The sequence below is a fragment of the Otolemur garnettii genome, unplaced genomic scaffold (assembly GCF_000181295.1).
Source record: "Otolemur garnettii isolate 467f Iridium unplaced genomic scaffold, OtoGar3 scaffold00106, whole genome shotgun sequence".
NCBI classification, from domain to species: domain Eukaryota; kingdom Metazoa; phylum Chordata; class Mammalia; order Primates; family Galagidae; genus Otolemur; species Otolemur garnettii.
This window is the reverse complement of record NW_003852501.1, coordinates 5954357-5978358: the sequence shown is the minus strand read 5'-3', so window position 1 is coordinate 5978358 and position 24002 is coordinate 5954357. Positions and strand designations below refer to the sequence as shown.

General features: G+C 35.1%; 1 protein-coding gene across 3 annotated transcripts in view; it reads left to right on the top strand.

Moving 5' to 3' along the window:
• Nucleotides 1–24002, top strand: part of NUP58 (nucleoporin 58) — a 37830-nt gene that overhangs the window by 4977 nt on the left and 8851 nt on the right. For 2 of the 3 annotated variants that reach the window (XM_023517234.1, XM_003796710.3), the window contains exons 2-13: nt 937–1076; nt 2126–2161; nt 4431–4580; nt 5281–5418; nt 7404–7514; nt 10884–10908; nt 12806–12871; nt 13172–13346; nt 16491–16570; nt 17909–18027; nt 18430–18512; nt 21916–22117. In XM_023517234.1, coding sequence (XP_023373002.1) covers nt 937–1076; nt 2126–2161; nt 4431–4580; nt 5281–5418; nt 7404–7514; nt 10884–10908; nt 12806–12871; nt 13172–13346; nt 16491–16570; nt 17909–18027; nt 18430–18512; nt 21916–22117 — 1325 coding nt within the window. The remainder of the gene's footprint in view (nt 1–936; nt 1077–2125; nt 2162–4430; nt 4581–5280; nt 5419–7403; nt 7515–10883; nt 10909–12805; nt 12872–13171; nt 13347–16490; nt 16571–17908; nt 18028–18429; nt 18513–21915; nt 22118–24002) is intronic. The other variant, XM_003796711.3, reaches the window with a different exon arrangement.

Sequence of the window (24002 nt, the reverse complement as noted above, 5' to 3'; positions counted from 1 at the left end):
CCTTTCCAAGTAGCTGGAACTACAGACATGTGTCCTATACTTGGCTTTTTTATTTTTTATTTATAAATAAAGACATGGTCTTCCTATGTTGTCCAGCTGGTCTTAAGTTCCTGGCCTTAAGAGAGCCTCCCATCTTGGCTTCTCACAGTGCTGGGATTATTCATGTGTGCCACAGTACCCTGCCAGTCCTACCCATAAATAATATTTGAAATGCGAAATTGCCCAGATTTTTAAACTTATTTCCCACTTATAGGTAGCAAATTCGAGCCTCTGGGACTTGATAAGAATAGTAAAAAAGCTGTGAACTTTGTTCACATTTACTTGTTTTTATCAGCTTTTCTTTTTTAAAATTTTCAAAAGCTCTCTGAATAGAGTTTTTGCTAATGAACACATAATCTCGAGACAAGGTAGTTTTGGTAGTTTTGCGTGTGTTTAACTTTTGCCAGGATATGCCCCCACCTCCCAAGTGTTCTAGTTTCCTTTTTTTTTTTGTAGCAAGATACCTAACTGCATGACATCCCACCCCCAGGGAATATGGTAAACACAGCCCTAGAGAGGTGGGGAAGCCAATGTAGAGTAACTTTTCTATGACTGTTTTAAGATAAGCTAGGTTTCAAACAAAACCTGGTGAAACCAGAATATGTGTGACCTATGCTTTTGATTACTTTGAGATCAAAATCCTAATTGCTATAGGCTATGCTTTTCTTGAAGCCTGATATTATTTTTTTTTTATGATTAATCTTACTTGTGGATTCTTTTTTAAAGAGAAAAGAGAAATATTTGAATTTGCTTGGTTAATGGTAAATTTGTTAGTTCCTTTTGGGTACTATGGCAACATAATTAGATGTGTTACATGAAAGAAAATTACCCTGAAGAGTTAAATTGGCTCTACTAGACTTTATTTTGTGTGTATGTGTGTTTTGTTTTATAAACAAGCAACCCTTCTGTGGGGCTCAATTTTGGAACTCTTGGAAGTACTGCGACTCCAGCAACTACATCTGCTTCTGGTGGTTTTGGAACTGGGCTCTTTGGAGCTAAACCTGCCACTGGGTTCACCCTAGGAGGAACAAATACAGGTGAGGAGGATCATCACATTTTCAGGGATTGGGATAATTGTTCTTCAGATTCTGTCTACATCTCCCTTTACAAGCATCATTGTTGGTAGTATACCTTAAAAAATGGTAAATATTAAAATGGAAAGAAATATGGGAATCAGGAATTAAGGGCCAGTGATAGGCTCAAACATTCACTATGGTCTTCTCTAGTGTAAGGAAGGAAAATAAACACACGTATTGAATCTTTCTTTCAATAAATTGAAGATACTTCCTGCAATACAATGAGTTATGGTAATTTACATTTTTGTATTAGATTGTATAATACAGTGTTTCACCTAGTGAAGATTGTCATTTAAGCCAGTTTTACTAATTTGGAACATAATATATATGGGATAGTCAGCATCTCCTTTTGCTGTAGCATGATTTATATTCCTAAGAGATGTTTTAAATTTTTGGATTGTTAAAACAATTGTTTAAGTGGAAAAAGGACAAGAATTAAAAGATTTGAGGGTTTCTCATAGACATTCCAATAATAGACTACTTTTGTTTTTAATACTTACAGCTAAAAAATGATGTTTCACTAGAGCTGACCATTTCCATATAGAACGGTTGCTTCCTTATTTACCTTTTATTCTCTACCCTCAGAGCTTCTTGGTCTTTGTTACCACCTTTTGCATTGGCCTTCCAGCTTTGAGTGAAACACTCATAACCACGTCTAGAATATGAAAGAACTTCAGGAGAACATGTGAACAGGCCAGCCAATGAGCTGGAGACAGATGTCCAGTGTTTTGCTGAGAGTAACCTTTTTTCACCTTGCTTAATTTTGCTATAAGCAATTATTTGCCTTTTGTAAATCTTATTCCCTGACAAATCATTATATGTAGCCTCTAATATGAAAACCAGTGCTAGAGGAAAACTACTCGTATTATGGTTAATGGTGGCAGATACCATGATATGTATTGGTCTTACTAGAAGTGATTTTACTCTGTGAGGGCTCCTTTATGGCAGGTAATCCAGAAGGATGCCATCCTCGTCAGTAATTAAATTTTTATTTCTCTTTTTATCCCCAGGAATAGCAACAACTATAACTACAGGATTAACTCTGGGTAAGAATTTTTGAGGAAAGACCCCAGATCTGTAGTTTTCTAACAATTTAAATTAATTGAGTAATCTTTCTATTCCTTTTTAATATCTCACAGAGCTGAGGTATAGAAGAAAGTATGTAAAGAAATGAACACCTACCATGGATATTGACTTGTCAAAGACCCTGTGTTCCTTACTAAAGAAAAGAGTTACTTCATATGGTACTTTTTTAATTTAGAAAAATATTTTAAATACAGAGATGATTTTTACTGTGGAAATTTATTTTTCATGTTGCTTTTTCAGTTATGTAACTCTGTTCAGTGGAAAAAGCAGTAGACAATAAGCCAGACTCTCAGAATTAAGCTCTATACCTTTAACTAGTCTGGAGTTAATGTCTGAGAGCTTTTAGTTATCTATAAAGTGAGGGTTTTGGCTTTCCTTCCAGCTCAAAAACATAGTAGTTTCTGTAGAGGTATACTGAAGGGAGTATGAATAACTAGAGTTTCGGCCTGCTTTGAATCTGGATGGCAGTAAATAATGCAAAAGGAAATGAAATGATGTTGCGAAGCTCTTAAATTGAGTTTAGAGTAGAGATTGACAGACTGTGTGTACTTGGATGCTACCTACCTGTTTGTTATTAACAGAAAACAGCATATTTTAGCCAGGCATTGTGGCAGGTGCCTGTAGTCCCAGCTATTTGAGGAGACTGAGAAAGATCACTTAAGCCCAAGAGTTTGAGGTTGCTGTGAGCTGTGATGCCATGGTGTTCTACCTAGGGTGACAGAGTGAGACTCTGTCTCCAAAAAATAAATAAATAAATAAATAAATAAGGCGGCACCAGTAATAGCGCAGTGGGTAAGGGTGCCAGCCACATACACTGAAGCTCACAGGTTCAAACCCGGCCCAGGCCAGCTAAAACAACAAAGACAACTGCAACAACAAAAAAATAGCCGGGTGTTGTGGCGGGCGCCTGTAGTCCCAGCTACTTTGGGAGGTTGAGACAAGAGAATCACCTGAGCCCAAGAGTTTGAGGTGGTTGTGAGCTGTGACACCACAGCACTGTACCCAGGGCGACAGCTTAAGACTCTGTCTCAAAAAAAAAAAAAAAAAAGGAACGAATAAAAGAAAAGAAAACAATATATTCGTTCACTACCAAAGTTCTGGACAGAATTGTCTGCAAAAGGCAAGCAATTTAGTCTTCTTGTTTTGTGAGATTGTAGAACCAACATGTGATTTTAAAACACTGGATTCTGCATGAACTTCCAGTTGTATCAGGAAGATCCAGAAGTAAAGATTCTGGCTTCTTTTCTTCTCCATGATTTAAAGAGATGGCAAAATACAAGTCATTTATACATTTCTCATTATTTGCAGTTACTACTCTCTAACTGTGTGGTCTTATGTATACATAACGCTTTGAACATTCCCTATTGATGGTGCTGGTGGTGAGATGGTACTGATGATCTCAGGAACTACTAAGTGCAGGAGCAGGGCATTCAGTCTGCTGTGGGGTGAGGGGACAGGCCCAAGACAGGCCCAGTAACATATATTATTAATAAATGTTCTCGTATAATCTGGTAAATTCTCTAATACAGTGGTTCTCAACCTTCCAATGCTGCGACCCTTTAATATAGTTCCTCAAGTTGTGGAGACCCCCACCACCATAAAATTATTTTTGTTGCTACTTCATAACTGTAATTTTGCTACTGCTATGAATCGTAATGTAAATATCTGATATGCAGGATAGTCTTAGGTGACCCCTGTGAAAGGGTCTTTCAACCCACCAAAGAGCTCGCAATCTACAAGTTGAGAACTTCTGCTCTAATAGATCTGGGAAAGGCACCATGGAAGGCATGAGTGAGATCACTGGGGAAGTAAGGAAGCAGGAATGGAGTATCAGAATATGAATGGGGGAATTTATAGAAGAGGACTGAAGAGGAATAGTGAGCTGGAAGCTGATAGAGACTCTGGAATAGACAATGGTAGTTTCTATTTTTTTTGTTGCATATAAAGGGTAGGGAGAAAGATAAATGCAGTTGGGGATAAATCTAGGGGTAGAATTGGAATTGATTGTGACATTAAATTGATTGGGCTTTCTTTTGCTTTTCTTAACCCACAGAGCCATCTTTTCTGTATTCATCATGATTTAGTCCCAGCTTTTATATGTTTTTCCTCACATGTATATACCCTTCTATTGACAAAAGTAGGATCACAGACTTCTGGGGATCCTTATTGAAACCAGTATGGTGTACATATATTTGAGATAAAATAGATTTTTATAATTTGTTTAAACAGGAACACCAGCCACTACATCTGCAGCTACAACAGGCTTCAGTTTAGGATTCAATAAACCTGCAGCGTCTGCCACCCCGTTTGCTCTCCCTATTACATCTACCTCAGCTAGTGGTCTGACTCTTTCCTCTGCCCTGACGTCAACTCCAGCAGGTGAGGCAGAATGGAAAAAAGGATGCATTTAATGGCTAAATTTTGTTTGATTAGAGAACATAGATATGCACCTTTCTTAAACATTCCTTGTTTGGGGAATTTTCACTTTAATCATTCAGCAGTCATGACCTACTAAATGATTGATTAGTAGTTAAGAGTATAGTAGTGTACTTGTAGTCCCATTTACTTGGGTTGCTCAGGTGGTGGAATTGCTTGGGCCCAGGAGTTAGAAGGTAGCTTGGGTATTGTAGTGAAATTCTTTCTCTTAAAAAAAATAATTGATTTGTAAAGAAAAAATGTGAGTGCTATGCATTAAAACAGCAGAGGCTATCTTGAGAAATCTTGCTATTTATAGGGCAAAACGGGGAGAGGGTTAGAGAGGTAAAATGTAAAGCTGTTAATATCTACTTTGTTTGACTTCCTATAAACCTTGGGTGGCTTGAGATTCATTTGATTTTGAAGGTAGAATGGGTGGCCTGGGTTAAAACTTGCTTTCTAGAATTAGTTACCTGGTACCATGCTAATATTACCCTAAGCCCTTATTTATATTACCAAAGCTACTCTTTATTCTTACATATATATAATATTATCTTTAACAAGTTGTTTTTCTAAAGACCCAGTCAGTTTCTTTAAAAAATGGTTTGATTTTTTGCGATGTTCTACTGTTACTTTTTAAAGCTTACTATCCCATTTTTTATAGCATCCACAGGATTTACTTTAAATAATTTGAGTGGAACAACAGCCACAACTACAACTGCATCTACAGGCCTTTCTTTAGGGGGAGCCTTAGCTGGTTTGGGAGGTTCGCTTTTCCAGAGTACAAACACAGCAACAACAGGTAATTGATAGTATTTATTCTCCAGAATAGTAGATATTTGGTGAGTGATAGCTCTGCACTTCAGCCTGGACAGTAGAGCATGACATTGTCTCGAATGAATGGCTGTTTACTTTGAGTTTTGCTGAGCCTCTAATATGTATCTGATGCTTGCTTGGTTGTATGAGAGACATGAAGGAATGACTCGATGTTTTCTCTTCTGTAAAGAAGCTATAATTCTTCTAGGTCCTCTATTCAGATACTAAATTTTATGGCGAAAATCTGCATTAATGGACATGGAAAAAAGGGGCTGGTCAGGATAACATACAGAAATTTGTTGCATTCAAATTCACATTTATCTTTCAAATACTTACTTTTGTCCTTATTGTCTAATTTTAAAGATACTCAAAATGTCTTCTAATACCTCAGTCACTAGATGACTAACATGTATTTATTTGCAGGACATACATTTACACTTGATCTTAGCTAAAAGGCCAAGAAGCAATGATAAATATTTAAACGTCTCTCATAGGCCAGGCACGGTGGCTCATGCCTGTATTCCTGGCACTCTGGGAGGCCAATGTGGGTGGATCACTTGAGCTCAGGAGTTCAAAACCAGCCTGAGCAAGAGTGAGACCCTGTTTAAAAAAGATAGAAAAATTAGCTGGGCATTGTGGTGAGCACCTGTAATCCCAGCTACCTAGGAGGCTGAGGCAAGAGGATCACTTCAGCTCAGGAGTTTGAGGTTGCTGTGAGCTATGACACCATGGGTACTCTAGCCTGGAGCAAAAGACTGAGACTCTGCCTCAAAAAAAATTAAATTAAAAAATATCTCTTATAAAGATAAAAGAATGAATGCACAATGAAAAAATAATAGGTAAAGGGTTTTCTGTCTCTACTGAATTTTTATACTTTATGATAAAATACAAGAAAGTATACTTTAATTCTTCTTAGACTTTTAACATAATACCCATTTAGTGATTATGTTTACTTAAAACAAAGGTACCATTTTTTAAAATTATTGTAGTAGTAATCATTTATTTAGCTTTGCTTTTGTCACACATTGCCAGAATTTAAATTCAGTTTTTAGGTGTCCCAAGCTATTTCCTCTATTTTTAAAATAAAAATTAACTTACCTAAAAAGAATAAACATGTCAGCTTAGAAATAAATGCATGGTCTTACAGAAACAGTTTTACCAACATAAGATCTTTGAAATTTGCTACTTGACTCACAAGTACACATTAATGAATTCTGATTATAGTCCTTTTAATCCCGTCTATCAATGAGGTAAAATTTAAATAAATGAAATCTAATTTTTAAAAAAGTTTTATGAAAAGAAGAAATTATACTTAGTATGTTTTATACTCAAATTCACACTAGATTTTGTTTTTTTGAGACAGAGCCTCAAGCTGTCACCCTGGGTAGAGTGCTATGGCTTCACTGCTCACAGCAACCTCCAACTCCTGGGCTCAAGTGAGTCTCCTGCCTCAGCCTCCCAAGTAGCTGGGAAATAGGCGCCTGCCACAACGCCCGGCTATTTTTTGGTTCCAGCCATTATTGTTGTTTGGCAGGTCTGGGCTGAATTCGAACCCTCCACCTTAGGTGTATGTGGCTGGCGCCTTAGCCGCTTGAGCCACAGGCGCCGAGCCAGATTATTTTAAAAGTATGCAATTCCAAAGTGTGATTGGAAGATAAGATGTATTCATCTGGAAATATACCGACTGAAACTGCTTTTGTAAAGAAGGTTTGAAGATAACAAAAATTTAGTGTCCACATATGTTGAATGAAAAATTACATTATCTGAACTACATACACCATTGAATTCAAGCAGGATTATCTATCTTTGTATAAAGCCTACTCCTTAGACTTGTTTCTTGTTATTTGTTTAAATCAAGTATGAAGAAAATCTTGATTCAACTTAAAGGCATTTGGGTGCTTTTGCCAGTAAGGGGAAGTTGTTACAAAGTCTTGCAAAGAATTTTGTAAATGATGTTTTGTTTCTCCATAGGACTCGGACAGAATGCTTTAGGCTTGACTTTGGGAACTACGACAGCTACATCAGCTGCAGGCAATGAAGGCCTGGGTGGTATAGATTTTAGTAGCTCATCAGATAAAAAGAGTAAGTAATTTTCTTCTAAGTCTATGTTCTAACAGTATTATTGAGGGAACTTCTAGATTTTTCAAAATTCCTGGGTCTGGAAGATTATTAATTATGTATTCAGTAATGTAGTTTTTACTTTTAAGTTTGTTGCATTATTAATGTTTCACAAATTTTATGTGAGTTGTGCATTTAAGATTTTATTTCTGTATGTCCGTATCTTATGTAGTTATCTTAATGTGTAGATCTTAATATATATTTTAGTATTGGGCTCATCACACATTATTTTCTTTTTTATGTAACATCAGAAGTATTTGTAATTCTAAAATATTTTAATGCTACTTAATAGCAATTTCATGGATGGATATATCATAATTTATTCATCTACTGTCCTATTGGTAGGTGTTTGTTTCTAGTCTCTTTATTCTGGGAAGTATCCGTGTTCTGGGCATCTTTTTGTAAAAGGCAACGTAATATACTATTTTAAGAGTATCTACTCTGGAGGTAAATTGCCTGGTTTCAAATCCTGGTTCAACTCCTTATATAAGAATCTTATTCAAGTTATTTATCTTCTCTGTGCTTTAGTTTTCCTTATCTGTAAAGGGGTTTGAGGATTACTATTTGTTAAACCTTAGCAGAACCAGACATATAATAAATGCTGTTTAGGTGCTTACTTTTCTTATAAATTTTTGTTTGTATTTTTGGTTTTCTTTAGGGAAAATACCTAGAAAGTGGATCAGTGGCCTAAATAGCAGGACATTTTGGAGACTCTTAGTATATATATTGTTAAATTACTTTCCAGAAGGGTTTTACCTATTGACCTCCTAACCAGTCTGAAATACTATTTTACCTATTTACCCACTAACCAGTCAGAAAATACTGTTCTTGCTGTGCCCTTGCCACATGGAATATTGCTTTTAAAAATTTGCCAACTCAAATTCATTTTGAAAAGTTTTTGGTTTTAGTTCTGTATGGGTGACTTTTTTTATTTTGCACTATCTCCCCTGTTTCTGAAGGGGAGCATATTTCACTTGAGTATTCACTATGTAATAGAATGTATTTGCACACAGATCTCGTTGAACTTCTCTGAGCAATGAGATAAATACATGAAGGTGTAAAATAGTCAATGTCTAAATATCTAAGTTTTTAAAAAACTAGACTCAGTTTTTATTTTAAGGAGATACTAGGGTGAATCACTATTTTAAAAGTAACTTTTGAACTTTTATAATTTGGGTTTATTTCTCTTAGAAAATTTACTAATTTCTAAACAGAGTTCTATCTCTTGTTTTTACTTAGTTTTCTTTGTATTAGTATTAATGGTAACTCTATTATTAGAAAAGTATCCTCAAATGTTTTAACAGCTTATTTTTTTTACTCAGATGGAACAGCCTAGTAACCCCTAACTACTTTTAAGTATGAGGCTACTTCTCTGTTCATTCTAATTGCTTTGAGGCTTCATGTGAAAGAGCAGGCTGAGGCAGAGGAGTGAGAGAAATGTAAGGAGGTAATCTCCTCTCTAGAGCCTACATAGTCTTGCTCTCTTAGTGTGCCCAGACTAGAGCTGAGTAAAGAGCCTGCCTGGAGTAAATGCACACAATTACATGTATTGTATCCCAGTTCCCTTTTGTATGCTGTATGTATCAGAGGATTCTTTCTTTTTTTTTTTTAATCTAAAAGATTTCTCTTTTTTCTAATAGCAATACCTGTATCCGTTAGCTTGGGACCTGCAGTGTTGGTGGGATTTAGCCAGATGGAGAGTGGTAGGAAATAGTATTCAGTGAAGAGGAGACAGCATAGAGTAAGGCTTAGAGATGAGAAGGACCTCGACCCTTTTAAAGAACTGATAGAAGGCCAATGTAGTCATAAAGCAGAAAGTTCAGATTCCAGAGGTTATGAAGGGTATTGTGTACCACAGGTGAGTTTTGTCATCATAGTGAAAGTGTTGGAATCTACTGAAGGGATTTGATGAGACTTGAATTTTAAGATTAAAAGCATTCCGATAGCCGTATGGAAAAACAGCATGAAGGAAGGCAGGAGACATGCTAGGTGGCTTTTTGGTGGTCCATGTACATACATTACTGAGTCAAAACTGGGTGGATTAAGTCAGAGAGAGGTCCATGGAATCAGGGGTGTGTAGTAGAAAAAGGCCCCATGTATGTATACAAATATGTATAAAATGTAGTAAAAATTAACATCAAGGAATAGTATACTAGTCAATTAAAGTTGGTGAATTATTTAAAAAAACGAAAATCAAATCCCCATTTTTATTTCCATGTCTCATCAAATCTAAGACTTATGTGTATATAGAAGATGGGTACCAATTTCAGAGATATTAACCTATGAAAGAAAAAAAATCTTAGAATCATTGAAATATAAAATATGGAAAAATATATTAGAGTTGGATGAAAGAGGTAAAAAAGTGAAAACCCCATGTATAAAGGTAAAATGTAAATGAAAAGTAAAATACTTGATTTTTAGGTGCTGATTTTTTTCAATTTTAATATCTCTGAAATCAGTATATAATTGTGAGTCTAACTTTAGAAATAGACATGTGAAACATATATGTGAGTAAAGAATTATATGCTTATTATTGAAATATATATGATTCTGAGAAATAAAAACATAATGTCAAGAAAAATGTGCAAATCACATGAGTTCAAAAAAGATAAATATCCTTGTCTAATGAACATTTGGAAAAAATGTTTTTCTTCACTAATACTGTAATATGAATTAAGATTATAATGAAGTGGTACTTTTCACCTGTATGACTAGCTAAGATTCTTTTTTAAAGTATGATGACTATTGTAAAGGGTGTACAGAGGTGCTCTTATTTGTGGCAGATGGGAAGGAAAATTGAGACAGTTGTTTTAAGGATTGCTAGATTGGACAAATTTAGGTAATCTGACATACAGTATTCTGTACTGAGAGAGCCTTAAGAAGTGTCAAGAGAAGGTATCAGGAGTTAAACAGTTGGTAACAGTATAAACTGTCTGGCTCAAAGGAATAAGGCACTGGCCCTATATGCCAGAGGTGGCAGGTTTAAACCCAGCCCCTGCCAAAACCCACCAAAAAACAAACAACAACAACAACAAAAAAACCAATATAAACTGTCTGTACAGGATTTTTTGTGGATGATAGTAGAGAATTGAGTATTCTTGCCCTTGAAAGTAGATACAAGGTAGTTATTTCACATGTCTGCTTGTGTGTGTGTATGTCTCCATAATAATGCTGTGTTCTAAATTCATAACAAGTCACAATATTACATGATGTTTAAGAGGAAGCTAAGAAATGGCTAACAGTTTTATATTTATGCTGAAATTTGTATTAAATTTGTTTTGGAATACATTGTTAAATTACCTGCATTTACATGAACCTTCTTGAATTTTCTAGGTGACAAAACAGGAACAAGACCAGAGTAAGTTTACAGTTTAACTTTTAAGATATTTTAATTAAAGAATTTTACTTATTGTAGGTAAATGGTATGTATGATTGGAAGTAAATACAACTATGTATACATTATCAAGAACAATTATCTTCTTAACCAGTATTTATAAAAAATAAACATACTCTGGAAAGATTACAAAAGATCAAATCTTTAATTTTTAGTCATTAAGAAAATTTAAAACTATTTCTTTCTAGAAAGGTAAATGACATTTCCAGAAATGGTACAAATAAATGTGTTTATTTTAACTTCAATACACATACTGAACAACTCGTAGAACTTTACATTTAAAGCATTTTTTTAAAATGTTACTATAAATGTTAGTACCATTTTATTTCCTGATTTTTTCAGTGAAGAGGGAAAGTAGTCTTTATATGATCTTTGTTTTTTATTACTAGTTTTTTGTTTGTTTGTTTTATTTTTTGAGGCAAGACCTTTTAAGCCTGGACCCAGCCTGGACTGCAGTGACGTCGTGGTAGCTCACTGCAAGCTCAGACTCCAGCACTACATGTATATACCACCACATCATACTACTAATTGTTTTCTGTTTTTTTGTAGTTATGAGGTCTCACTATGTTGCTCAGGTTAGTCTTGAACTCCTGGCCTCAAGCTATCCTCCTTCCTCTGTCTCCCAAAGCAGTGGGATTATAGGCATGAGCCTTCATGCCTGGCAGGATCATTATTTTTATGACCAATTACATTTTCTCGTTGAATTTGTATTACATTAAATAAAGCATTTGTAAATACATGGGCAGATTCACTCCTCACAAACACCTTATGTATATTTTATCCTACTAAGTAAATGAAGAGGATGAGAGAGTGAAGTCAGCCAAGGATTATGAAATACAAATCATGATTATGGTATAGCATGCTAAATTTCACTTGTCTCTGCCCTCATGACATATTTGTGATTCCTTTATGCTCTTCCTAGGTCTTACTTAGTCATCACAGTGCACATTGAAGAACTGATTGAATTTATAAGAACATATTTGAGTACAGGCAGTCCCTGGGTTATGAACAAGATAGGCTCTCTAGGTTTTTCTTAAGTGGAACTTGTATATAAGTTGGAACATGTACATTTACATATGACCTATGATAGCCTCTGTTCATAAATGCGAGTTGTACGTCAACAGGTATTTGTAACTCAAGGACTATCTATATCTCATTATGAGGAGTTTTATAGGCTTTTTTAAATGATTAATATTTTTTACTTGAATAAAATAATGTTAGCTATAGAATCGTTGAGTGAGAGGGAACCTAGTTCACTACCTCACCCAGTCTATAATATTTTCTTTTTTTTTTTAGACAGAGTCTCACTTTATTGCTCCCCAGTAGCGTGCTACAGTATCATAACTCCCAGCAACCTCAAATTCTTGGGCTCAACTGATTCTCTTGCCTTAGCCTTCCAAGTAGCTGCAACTACAGGAGCCCACCACAATGCCCAGCTTTTTTTTTTTTTTTGAGATAGGGTCTCACTCTTGCTTAGGCTGGTCTCAAACCAGCTGAGCGTAAGTAATCTGCCCACTTCAGCCTCCCAGAGTGCTAGAATTACAGGCGTGAGCCACCGGGCCTAGCCTGTAATATTTTCTGTTTCCTTAGACATTTCATCTGATGCTTTTAAGTATATTTATAATAGGTGCTGTGGATCTTCTTAGATAAGAAATCTCTATGTTAAATGAATTGTTAGAATAAATTTATAGGTTAGAAAGTTTATTGTTATTTTATGAAGAACTTTGAAATTATCCAAAGAACCTGTAAGTGGAGAACATTTGCTATAGTTTTTAATATCTTTGTACATACTCTAGTAGAACTTAGCTGTCCACTTTTAAAAATCTCAATGGCTTTAATGTATTTGTGGCATTTTTCTTAGGGATAGTAAAGCACTGAAGGATGAAAGTCTACCTCCTGTCATCTACCAGGATGTTGAAAATCTCCAGTAAGTGTCAGATACGATTTGATAAAAAAATTCTAGAATACATTTTGAAGGGGAACAGCTTTTCCTCCTAAACATTTTAATTCCAGTTAAAATTTTAATGCTTACTGTAAACAACATAGAACAACAGAACTTAAAATTCTGTAAATGCCATTCTGTAAAAACAAGTTGTGAACTGTGTTAATTTTCAGTTTTTGTTTCTTAAAACACTTGGACTTTGACCAGCCTATCATAAATACACTATTTTGTAAGAAACCAAAGATGTATTTTTTTTAAACTCTTTTTTTTTTTGTTTTTTCAAAGGAAATTTGTGAAGGAACAAAAGCAAGTCCAAGAAGAAATTAGTAGAATGTCATCAAAAGCAATGCTTAAAGTACAAGAAGATATTAAAGCTCTAAAACAGCTTCTGTCATTGGCTGCCAGTGGATTACAGAGAAACACTCTCAATATCGACAAATTGAAAATAGAAACTGCTCAGGTACATTGATTTACAGCCATGTTGACGTAAGGAGAGTTAGAGTTTATTTTATTTCGTTTTCCAAAGTAGAAATAGGGGGTTTTTTTGTTTTTGTTTTTAAGATGGCATCTTACCCTGTTAACCAAGGCTGATGTGCCATGGCCCCAGCCTAGCTCACAACCAATTTCAAACTCCTGGGCTCAAGTCTAAGCCTCCTGAGTAACTATAGGGACTATAGGCGCATGCTACCATGTCCAGCTAATTTTTCTATTTTTATTAGAGACAGGGGTCTAAGTAATGGAAAGTTAATGAATTGAGACTTGAGTTCTCAAACCCCTGACCTCAAGTAATCTCCTGCCTCAGGCTCCTAGAGTGCTAGTATTATAGGCGTGAGCTACTACGCCCAACCAAGAGTTTTCTTTTTTTAATTATAAAGTTTAATACAGACATGAGAAAACCAGATAGCTCACATACTTTTAAATTGATATAGTAATAATAGTTACTAGTTTTTATTATATAACAGACAATATATTAAGTATGTTAAAATCTATTAAACCAATTTAGTTTTCCTGAAAACTCTATAAGGTGGTTGTTGGTATTGTTATCCTCATTGTGTAAAAATAACACAGGCAGAGAGCTTTGTTAATAAGTTAAAGATTCTGAATTCAGACCCTCATAGTCCCATTCCAGACTTTATGCTCTTAACTGTTTCATAAGAGTGTCTTCTGGCTAAATTGATCTATCATATAGGAGGAAACATAGCTAGTAAGGAAATAATGGTTTTTTAAAAAATTTTTCAATTACTAAGTAAAAATTATATCATGCTATGTAGTTATTACATTTGGTTAATGATTTACTGGTCCATGGGCTCAGCGCCTATGGCTCAACCGGCTAAGGCGCCAGCCACCTACACCTAGGGTGGCGGGTTCGAATCCCCAGCCCGGACCCGCCAAACAACAATGACAGCTGCAACCAAATAATAGCCGGGCGTTGTAGCGGGCGCCTGTGGTCCCAGCTACTTGGGAGGCGGAGGCAGGAGACTCGCTTGAGCCCGGGAGTTGGAGGTTGCTGTGAGCTGTAATGCCATGGCACTCTACCCAGGGGGACAGCTTGAAGCTCTGTCTCAAAAAAAAAAAAAAATGATTTACTGGTCTTGATTAGATCTTAGTTAATAAAAACAGTAATGAGGCTAATATAATCTGTCACATCTCCTTGATTTTTCTTCTTATTGTACAATATATATCATGTAATTCATTTCTATGCCAGTGAGAAATGATGATAGTAGGTGGTTTGCTTGTGATTTGTATATCATAAATGTAAAATATACTTGATTGCATTGTGGCAGTCTAGCAGTCTTTTCCTAAAGTTAATGTTGGTCTGTTAATGAACTTCATGTGATATGCCTTTCTGCTGTGGGCCTGCGAGAGTGATTAAGTGATAATATTTAAGTATAAATTTTAAAGGTCTTTATGTGTCTTTAAGTTACATTGAGTCTTGAGACATAGTAGGCATTTGCCAGGCTGATAAAATGGAAGGTTAATGAGCAAAGATAAGGGAGGCATGAAGTAGACATGTTTAGGATCTGTAAGCAGTCTGGTGCTACAGGACTCTGGGCCTGACAGTCTCAGAGAAGTAGGAAAGGCTCAGAGGCCTGATGGCACAGACCTCTCCAGGGCATTTGTACTAGAGTGGGGCAGGGTGGAAGCTTGAGTTTAAGGGTGAACAGGTAGCAGAAAAACAGTGAAAGACTTAGCCTAGCAGTTTAATGAGAGAAAGAGGTTGCTACAGGGAATGTAAAGTTAAGATACTCTTTTGAAAATAAGAAATAGAGATTGAAAAAGCAGTGAAATTATTGGAATGTGGAATATAAGTGGGTAAAACAATATAAGTCTTGGAAAAACATTGGTTAGAAGATAAAAATGACATTAAGGAATAGCAGAAGGTAAAGTAGAGTGCTTAAGTGTATAAACTTTAAAAGAATCTAGGCTGCCCCTAGATTAAATTCTCAGGTTTCCAGTAGCATGGAATTTGGGCAAGTTATTTAATGTCTCTTTATCTCCATTTCTTCTATAAAAAGAAAAACATTGAGAGAGAAGTAATCAAAATAATGTAAGTAGGGTCTTTAGCTTGGTACATAGTAACCACCCTGATGTTAAATGTTGCCAATGTCAGCCTCAGTGTTACTACTTGCCTTTTTAAAAAAGTAGTATTTTTGGCTTTGCCTGTTTAAAAAATACGTATGGTGTTTTTCAGTCAGGCGAGGTGGCTCACACCTGCAATCCTAGCACTTTGGGAAGCTAAGATGGGAAGATTTCTTGACTTAAGAGTTGGAGACCAGCCTGAGCAAGAGTAAGACCCATCTCTACTAAAAATAGGAAGAAAGAGCCAGGTGTTATGATGTGCCTGACACCTCAGCTACTCGGAGGCTGAGACAGGATTGCTTGAGCCAGGCCTTTGAGGTTATAGTGAGCTACAATGATGCTAACTGCATTCTAGCCTAGGGCAACAGAGTAAGACTTGGTCACCAAAAAACAAGTATTTTCTGCATTTACATATTGAAGACTTTTGAATAGTAGCATAATCTTTTCACTGTGGATGAAATTTGCTTCGTGAATCCTACAGAAATCCACAGTTTAAAAAAATACATAAACTTTATTACCTTACAGGGGTACATGTGAAATTTACTAAATGTAGACTATAAATGTCTTAGCACAATAACTAAGAAAATGCCGTGAAGGCTGTGTTAACCAGTTTGATGAAAATATTTCAAATTGTATATAAAACCAGCACATTGTACCCCATGATTGGATTAATGTACACAACTATGATTTAATAATTTAAAAAAAAATGTAGTTTGAGACCCAGGCATGGCAGTACACACAGTTAGTCCTGCTACGTAGGAGACTGAAGCAGTGAGGGTCTCTTGAGCCTAGGAGTTCAAATCAAACCTAAGCAGTAGTGAGACCTCCATTTCTTTAAAAAAGGAGAAAATGTAATTTTTAATATCTTTTGCAACTTGAAGAACAGCTTAATCCTTAATACGTCCTTATTGCATGACCCCTCAACAATGACATTGTTTGAAGCTTCAATTTAGAAATAGCTGGTATTTTTAGTCTAACTCTTAACTAGCTTTTTTCTTATTCTTTTAAATGTCTGGTATATTAGGAATTAAAGAACGCTGAAATAGCTTTAAGAACCCAGAAAACACCACCTGGACTTCAACATGAAAATACAGCTCCTGCGGAGTAAGTTACTGGATTTTGCTTTTTTAAGAAATGTTTCTCAGTTTAAGAAAACAGAATGGTAATAATATACATGTTATAGTTCACTATATGGAAAGACTGGGTTTTTAAATTTCTCGTATAATGCTAAGAGGATTTATCCCCGTTATTATCTCCATGTAATTGAAAGGTAAGTGAAAGCTAAGATCTGAGCTTTTCACCACTATAACACAGTTACACTTAATGTAAATGTTACTCACAGAGTCTGTTATTTATATTTTATTAACTTTGCAGGTAGTGGAAACATAATTTTTACCCATTAGGGCCTTTAAATTAAAAATAATTTTGTGGTAGTCTATTCTTAAACAGTGTGTACTAAATGTAGTTTAACCCATTTACTTATTTGCATAGCTTTTTATTTATACAGGTAATCTATCTTTAGGAAGAAAAATTAGAAAATGTAGTTAAAGGAAAAAAATCCACCTGTAATTACATCATTCAGCTTATACATTCATCTGGTTTTCATACATGAGATCTATATCTTTTCTCTATTTTAATATCCTTCCATGTGACAGGGCACAGTGGCTCCCGCCTGTGATCCCAGCATTCTGGGAGGCTGAGGCAGGTAGATTGCTTCAGCTGAGGAGTTGGAGACCAGCCTAAGCAAGAGCAAGACCCTGTCTTTACTAAACACAGAAAAATTAACCAGGTGTTGTGGTGGACACCTGTGGTCCCAACTTTACCAGAGGCTGAGGCAAAAGAATCTCTTGAGCCCAGGAGTTTGAGGTTGCTGTGAGCTGTGGTGCCATGGCATTTAAGTGGGGTGACAGAGTGAGACTCCGTCTCAAAAAAAAAAAAACAATCCTTCCATGTTAATAAAGATGATAATAGCTAATATTTACCAGGTGCTTACTGTTTGCCAAGCAGTGTGCTTAGCACTGTACATGCCTCATTATTTTTCACAGACATATGAAACTTACTGAAATTTAACTAATTTTTCCACTAATGTACTTTTTCTGCTCCAGGATCCTATCTGGGGTTCACATTGCATTTATTTGTGATTTCTCCGTAATTTCTTCCAATCTGTGACATTTATTCAGTGTTTTCTTGTCTTGGGTAATCTTGATACTTTCAAAAACTACGATTATCTTATAAAATGTCCTTTAATTTGTCACTCATGATTAGAGTAATACCTTGAAAATTTACAACATTTAGGTTTTTGGTTTAGTGAATTATCTGTGTGACTTAAAAGATACATTATATCTTCAAACAAATTCAAAGCCCCTAAAATGGGGATATTTATTTAGTATTTTGAAAATAAAATATTTTTAAAAGTTTGATCTTTTAAAATGTTCTTTATAGCTACTTCAGAATCTTGGTTCAACAATTTGAGGTACAGCTTCAGCAGTACAGACAACAGATTGAAGAACTAGAAAATCATCTTGCCACTCAAGCAAATAATTCACATATAACCCCACAAGGTAACATGCTTATTGTGGTGATTTTTTTGATATTTTATTGGTAGGAGAGAAATTAAACTGTGATTGTATAATAGGTATTCTAGATAACTGTTAGTAGCTGCCTTAAGAAAATTTCCTTAAAAGTCCTTGATCAGATTTTTATCCCTGGTAAATATAAGACGCTTTATTATGAATTGTTACTGTGGTAACAAAGGCAGAAATCTTTGCACCTTCTTCCTCCCCAGATCGGTGATGTAGACATCTTCCTCTCAGTCTGCTCAGTCTGTGTCTTCTGTAGCCATGGAAGATTGATGGAACACTTTTCTCCTACACATTCCCTATGCCAAAAATTAGACTCAAATAATAGAAAAATAAAATTGTGCAGTATATATATTTGGGTGATAATATAATTTTCTTTTATAGATTTGTCAATGGCTATGCAGAAAATTTATCAAACATTTGTAGCTTTAGCTGCACAACTTCAGTCTATTCATGAAAATGTAAAGGTAAGTTTTCATTGCCAGTTCATCTGTCTGAATATCTAGACCTACATACTTATTTGGGGACAGCTGTGTTCATGCTTAGTACAGAAATACCTAGGATTACATATAAGTGAAAACACAAGAAGTACTATAGTCTAATCATAGCCAGACACAACCATTCATGGTATGTATTCTTTTAAAAGAGATTCAGAACCCTACATATTCTATTATTTTAACTTTTTTTCAGCAGTATAGCAGGAATAACTTCCCATGTTAATACATGTTTACACATTATCACTTTTAATAGTTAAGAAAGAGTTCATTGTATGTTTGTATAATTCATTTGACCTAGTAGATTGTGTCCCTCTCTTTACCACTATAAATAGTGCTACAGAAGATATACATTCTTAGTAGCAAAATCATTTTGCACTGCCTTGATTGTGCATTATATGTATTTTAGATGTTTACTGTCCACTACATAAAAAACTTGCTTATAGCATTTCTCCCTTCTAAATATTTGTATTTATTAAATAACATAAATAAACTTACCTGCCACTGAATATTTTGACCCTGATGTAATGTTTTCAAAATTTATTTAAGTGAAATGTTAAATGTAAATGCACTTTTTTTCAATTAACCAAGCAAATGTACTTAAATTTTTGACTATGTATGGTCCAGAGAAACCCTTTAAAATTGAAAGTAGCCAAACTCAACTCTAAATAATTAACTGTATAGAATTCAACTGAATTACCAGTATTTTTGTTTTAATCTGATACATGGTAACAGAATTTTTTTGGAAGTTAATTTAAATAACCCATTTTTAAAATGATAGCACACTTTAGGCTTTTTGCTTTAGTAAATTTAAAGCTCCAGACCAAATCTTTAAGATAATTTTATTCTAAAGGATTAGTTTTTATCAGATTTTTTTGAAAATTTTATTAGTCTGTAATACGTGGTAATTTAATTTTTTTTAACTGTTAAAGATTTCACATTTTCACTTTGAAGCCTGTGTTAAATTTTTTATTATGAAAGCTTGATATATGGATAAGTAGAATACTGTTACAAGTGCATAGATACCACCACCTAATTTACACATTGTGAAAATCCTGATGGGCTTGTTTATCAATTCTCCACACAGGGAAGCTTCCTACACCACCCCTCCAAGCCCCCCACCAGTATATTAAAGTAAATCCCAGATAAAGATATGTAAATATACATGTTTTTGCTTTCTTGCTTTCTTTCTTTTTTTTTTTCAGCTTCATCAGATCACATTTATTTTTGGTGTTGCTGCAATTGCCAGGGGGATCTTTCTCATAAAGACTTTTTTTTTTTTTTGAGATAGAGCCTCAAGCTGTTGTGTTGGATAGAGTGCTGTAGCATCACAGCTCACAGCAACCTCCAAGTCCTGGGCTTAAGTAATTTTCTTGCCTCAGCCTCCCACATAGCTGGGACTACGGGTGCCCACCATAACGCCCGGATTTTTTATTTGTACTTATCATTGTTGTTTGGCAGGCTCAGGCTGGATTTGAACCCACCAGCTGTGGTGTATGTGGTTGGCGCCTTAGCCGCTTGAGTTACAGGTGCTGAGCCAAATATACATGTTTTTTCAATGGCACTTTCTCCTGTCTGGTTTGAAAAATATACCCTTTTAGCAACGTGATCATAAAACAAGGAGACTGAGATTTACTTAAAACATCCCCAGGTCAAATTGAATAAACTTAACATGAAATTTTGACCTACTCTTTTTTTTAAATACATCCTCAAGAATTAAAAGATATTCTATAGTCAGATTTGGTGTGCTGCCATTTATTTTCAGCTTACTTTAGTGAGCAAATTACCTGTAAGTTCTAGACTCTTCATTATTTATTGAAATCTCACAAGAGGTGTTTTTTTGTTCCTTTTGTTTTTCATTAGATAATCTGTGTAAATAAGCTTACACTACTTTATCAAGCCAGGCCTCAGTGACATTAACAAATTTGGAAGTTTTAGCGATTAGGCACTATGTATGCAAATCATGGCTGACATTAGGGTTTGGGGGTATTTTTTATTTTTTTAATGAATAGCCTTTACAGGCTTCTAGGACGGGCCATTGTTTCTCATTATCTGAGTTAGAACTTAAACATATGAGATATTGATGCCAAATATTATATAGGTATGTACATGGAACTGCACAGAAAAAGAAAGGGTGGATTTGGGGTCATTGGTAATAAGGTTTGTTTTCTTCCATCACATGCCCTGATTCTGACTTTATATTTTCCTCAATTTTCAGTTCACTTTAGTGCATTGTAAAGGTAGCAAAGTTTGGAACTGGAATATCAAAAACTGACATTCACACAAAGATGATGATAGCTTGTAAATATTATAACAATAAGATTTCTAAGTGCTATACCTGTTGTAATCAAAGAGCCTAATATTTATTAATTTCTGCTAAGAGAGGTAAGAAATACAGAAATTCTACATCTCTTCAACAAGTTATAGAGCCTACCTAAATTAGGCTAAATCTTTAATGAAAGTACTAAATCAGTCTAAAGTGAAACAGAATCTTTCCTGTTAATGGGCCTTAATCAAAGCACATGTTGCATTTAGTAAAACAGCCCAGTTTGTGAACTTAGGAATTTTTCTTACTCTACCAAAGTGTTTTTCAATGTTTTTTATCTCAAAGCATTCTTGAACCCATAGTCAAACTTTCATGGCACACTAACTTTATGTTGATCAAAAAAAAAAAGAGTAAAGAAAAGAATATACTTAACTGTACTCTGAACTTCCTTCTAATATAATTTAATGATCTTTACAAATTTTCACAGCACACAAGTTGAAAATCACTGCTCTAGAGTTATAAAATAATTTAAAAAAATTTTTCAGTTTGGGTTCGTAAACTCAACATGAATCATTCTCATAGTACACTAGTTAAACAATATCAATAAAGTAGAAGCCCTGATTATATCCTCCAAGTGCTCTCTGCTGAGATAGGCCAGCTAATTTTAGCATGTGTCACCCATGCCTTTAAAAAAAAAGTAATATATAGGGCTGGCTTTCTAAAACTGTTTTAATCTAAAGGCTATGAAAAGATTGGACATTTGAGGGGATAAATTCATGAAAACTAGAATATTTATTTAATTCTCTGCCTGTTCGAAAGCTTAGCTGGCTCATTTTAAATGGCTTCATGAAACAAGAATATTTTAGGCAACGTATTGTGAAGATATGTGACAAAAACAGGAAATAAACTATTCAAAAAGTGATCGAGTTTTCATACTCATCACTTCCTACACCAATGTGCATTACTAGCACTCCAGCTTACTCTTTAGTGAAATGTATAATCTTGGCAGTGTCTTTGATCTTACTTTGGAAACTTACTTCATGGTTACATTCATATGTTGCTGATGTCCATGCAGAATTAATTAGCTTTTTAATGTTTTTTATTCTTTAGGTGCTCAAAGAACAGTACCTTGGCTATAGGAAAATGTTCCTGGGAGATGCTGTAGATGTGTTTGAAGCCAGGCGAGCGGAAGCTAAGAAGTGGCAGAATGCACCCAGAGTTACTACTGGACCCACACCTTTCAGCACCATGCCAAACGCGGCAGCCGTTGCCATGGCTGCAACACTTACACAGCAGCAACAGCCTGCTACAGGTCTGAATGCATTCAAGTTATAGCTTCTTTCTGTTCAAATGCAGAACATTTATGTGCATTTTCATAAGTCTTCCTTTTGTGTGAGCACTGAAGAAATTTCTATGAATAACTGTTCCAATACAGTCTAAAAATTGTGATGGACACAATTATAAACATACCTGATAGAAATGCAGGGTAGTCTTAGCAATAATTATATATCAATTAGACATGGAAAATTGTGAATTTAATGTTACTTGCTGTATTGCTATAAATGCCCTTTAGAACACCGTGTTTCACTACTGAATTACACTTAAAAATAACATTAGCTTCTAAAATCGTGATTGTGTCATTTGTTTTAAAGTCAGAGATAATCCATCCATACGTTGCATTTTTCATGATGCTGATGGATGGTGCGTTCTCATTTTCTTCCTACTTAAGTGATTACAAAGTACCCACATTCAGGACGAAGTTTGTTTTTATTAACTGAGAGTGTGTTGAGAATCTGTAAGTTTGTTTATAATATGTTTCCTGGAAGCCTAATTCAGACCCTCTAAACCAAACTTTGAAGAAGGTACATGCTAGAATTATTATATCTGAACTTTTTCAAAGTGAACAGAACAGTAGCAAGAACAGGAAAAAGGTGTTTTGAGATATGGATTGCATATTAAGGAGGAACTGGGAAGTTGAGTAGATGAAAATAATTGGTGAGATACTGGACAGCAGATCATTTTAGTCTTTGGTTCAGTTTTGCTTCTAATCAGAAAAACATTTCTGTGGTCTAGTTCTTGAGTGTCTGGTCCTATGTCTTTGGAGGTTATTACTTGTCTTACTCTCCTGAGGTCCCTGTCATGTTTGAAGCTTGACATAGAAAAATACAGTCTTAATGGATATTGATCCCTTTTTCTTTAATTATCTATAAATTTTTGAGTAATCTTTACTTTAAAGCATGTGTCTGTCTGAATTCCATGTAATCCAGTAAATTATAATACAAAAAAAAAAAAAGTAAATATATTTCGATTGCATTCAGGCTGCCTGTACTAGGGAAGCATTCTCTGGTTTTCACTATTGGCAGTTTAAAAAATTGTTCTTCACATTTGGAGATGACGAGTGGACTTGCTGTTAGTGAAGGGATGACAATGGATTTATGCCAAATCCTTCATATTCCATGGCTGGACCCATGTGAATAGTGGCTCGCATGAGCACTAGTTAGTAGCTCTAGCTGGCTGGAGTGTAGGACTGCAATCTGAAGTTATGGAGGGAAAGAGTCATTATGGGATTGCTTCCTTCAAAGATTCTATCCCATAATCAAACCAACCATAGCACCAGTTTACTTTTTAGGCCAATATTAATCCTGAAGTAGATTACATAATTATAGGTTTGATTAAGTGTTCTTTACATGTAGTGGATTTCCATTCTAATAGAACTTGACAGTCACTTAAATAAAATGTTGTAAGTGAATATATTTTATGGAAAATACCTAAACTTGAAGCATTCTGTCAGGGTTTTTTGTTTTGTTTTTAAACTTTCCTATGTAGACTTACCTTGAAACAGTCATAGGTGTTCATGCTATAAATATAGGTGTAGGTCCAGTAGTAACTCTGGGTGCCTGCCATGTGCTAGGGTTGGGAATACAAAGATAGACAGTATAGATGTGGTCTTTGCCCTCTGGTGGTAGAGAATATCAGCTTAATTTGGCGTAATCATCTTGAGGAGCCTTTTACTTATATGCTTTAATTTTGTCTACAACTTTTGTCAGGCATTAGGGAAACTGATTACTTTCTGTGTTCCCTGCAATTTTGAAGTCCACATAAGGGCTTTCTAATCAGATGGCAGGAATTGTAATTTATCAACCTGAATAGTCTTAAAGTATTTTCAGTCTGAGTCGTATGAATTCTTAGAACTGAGA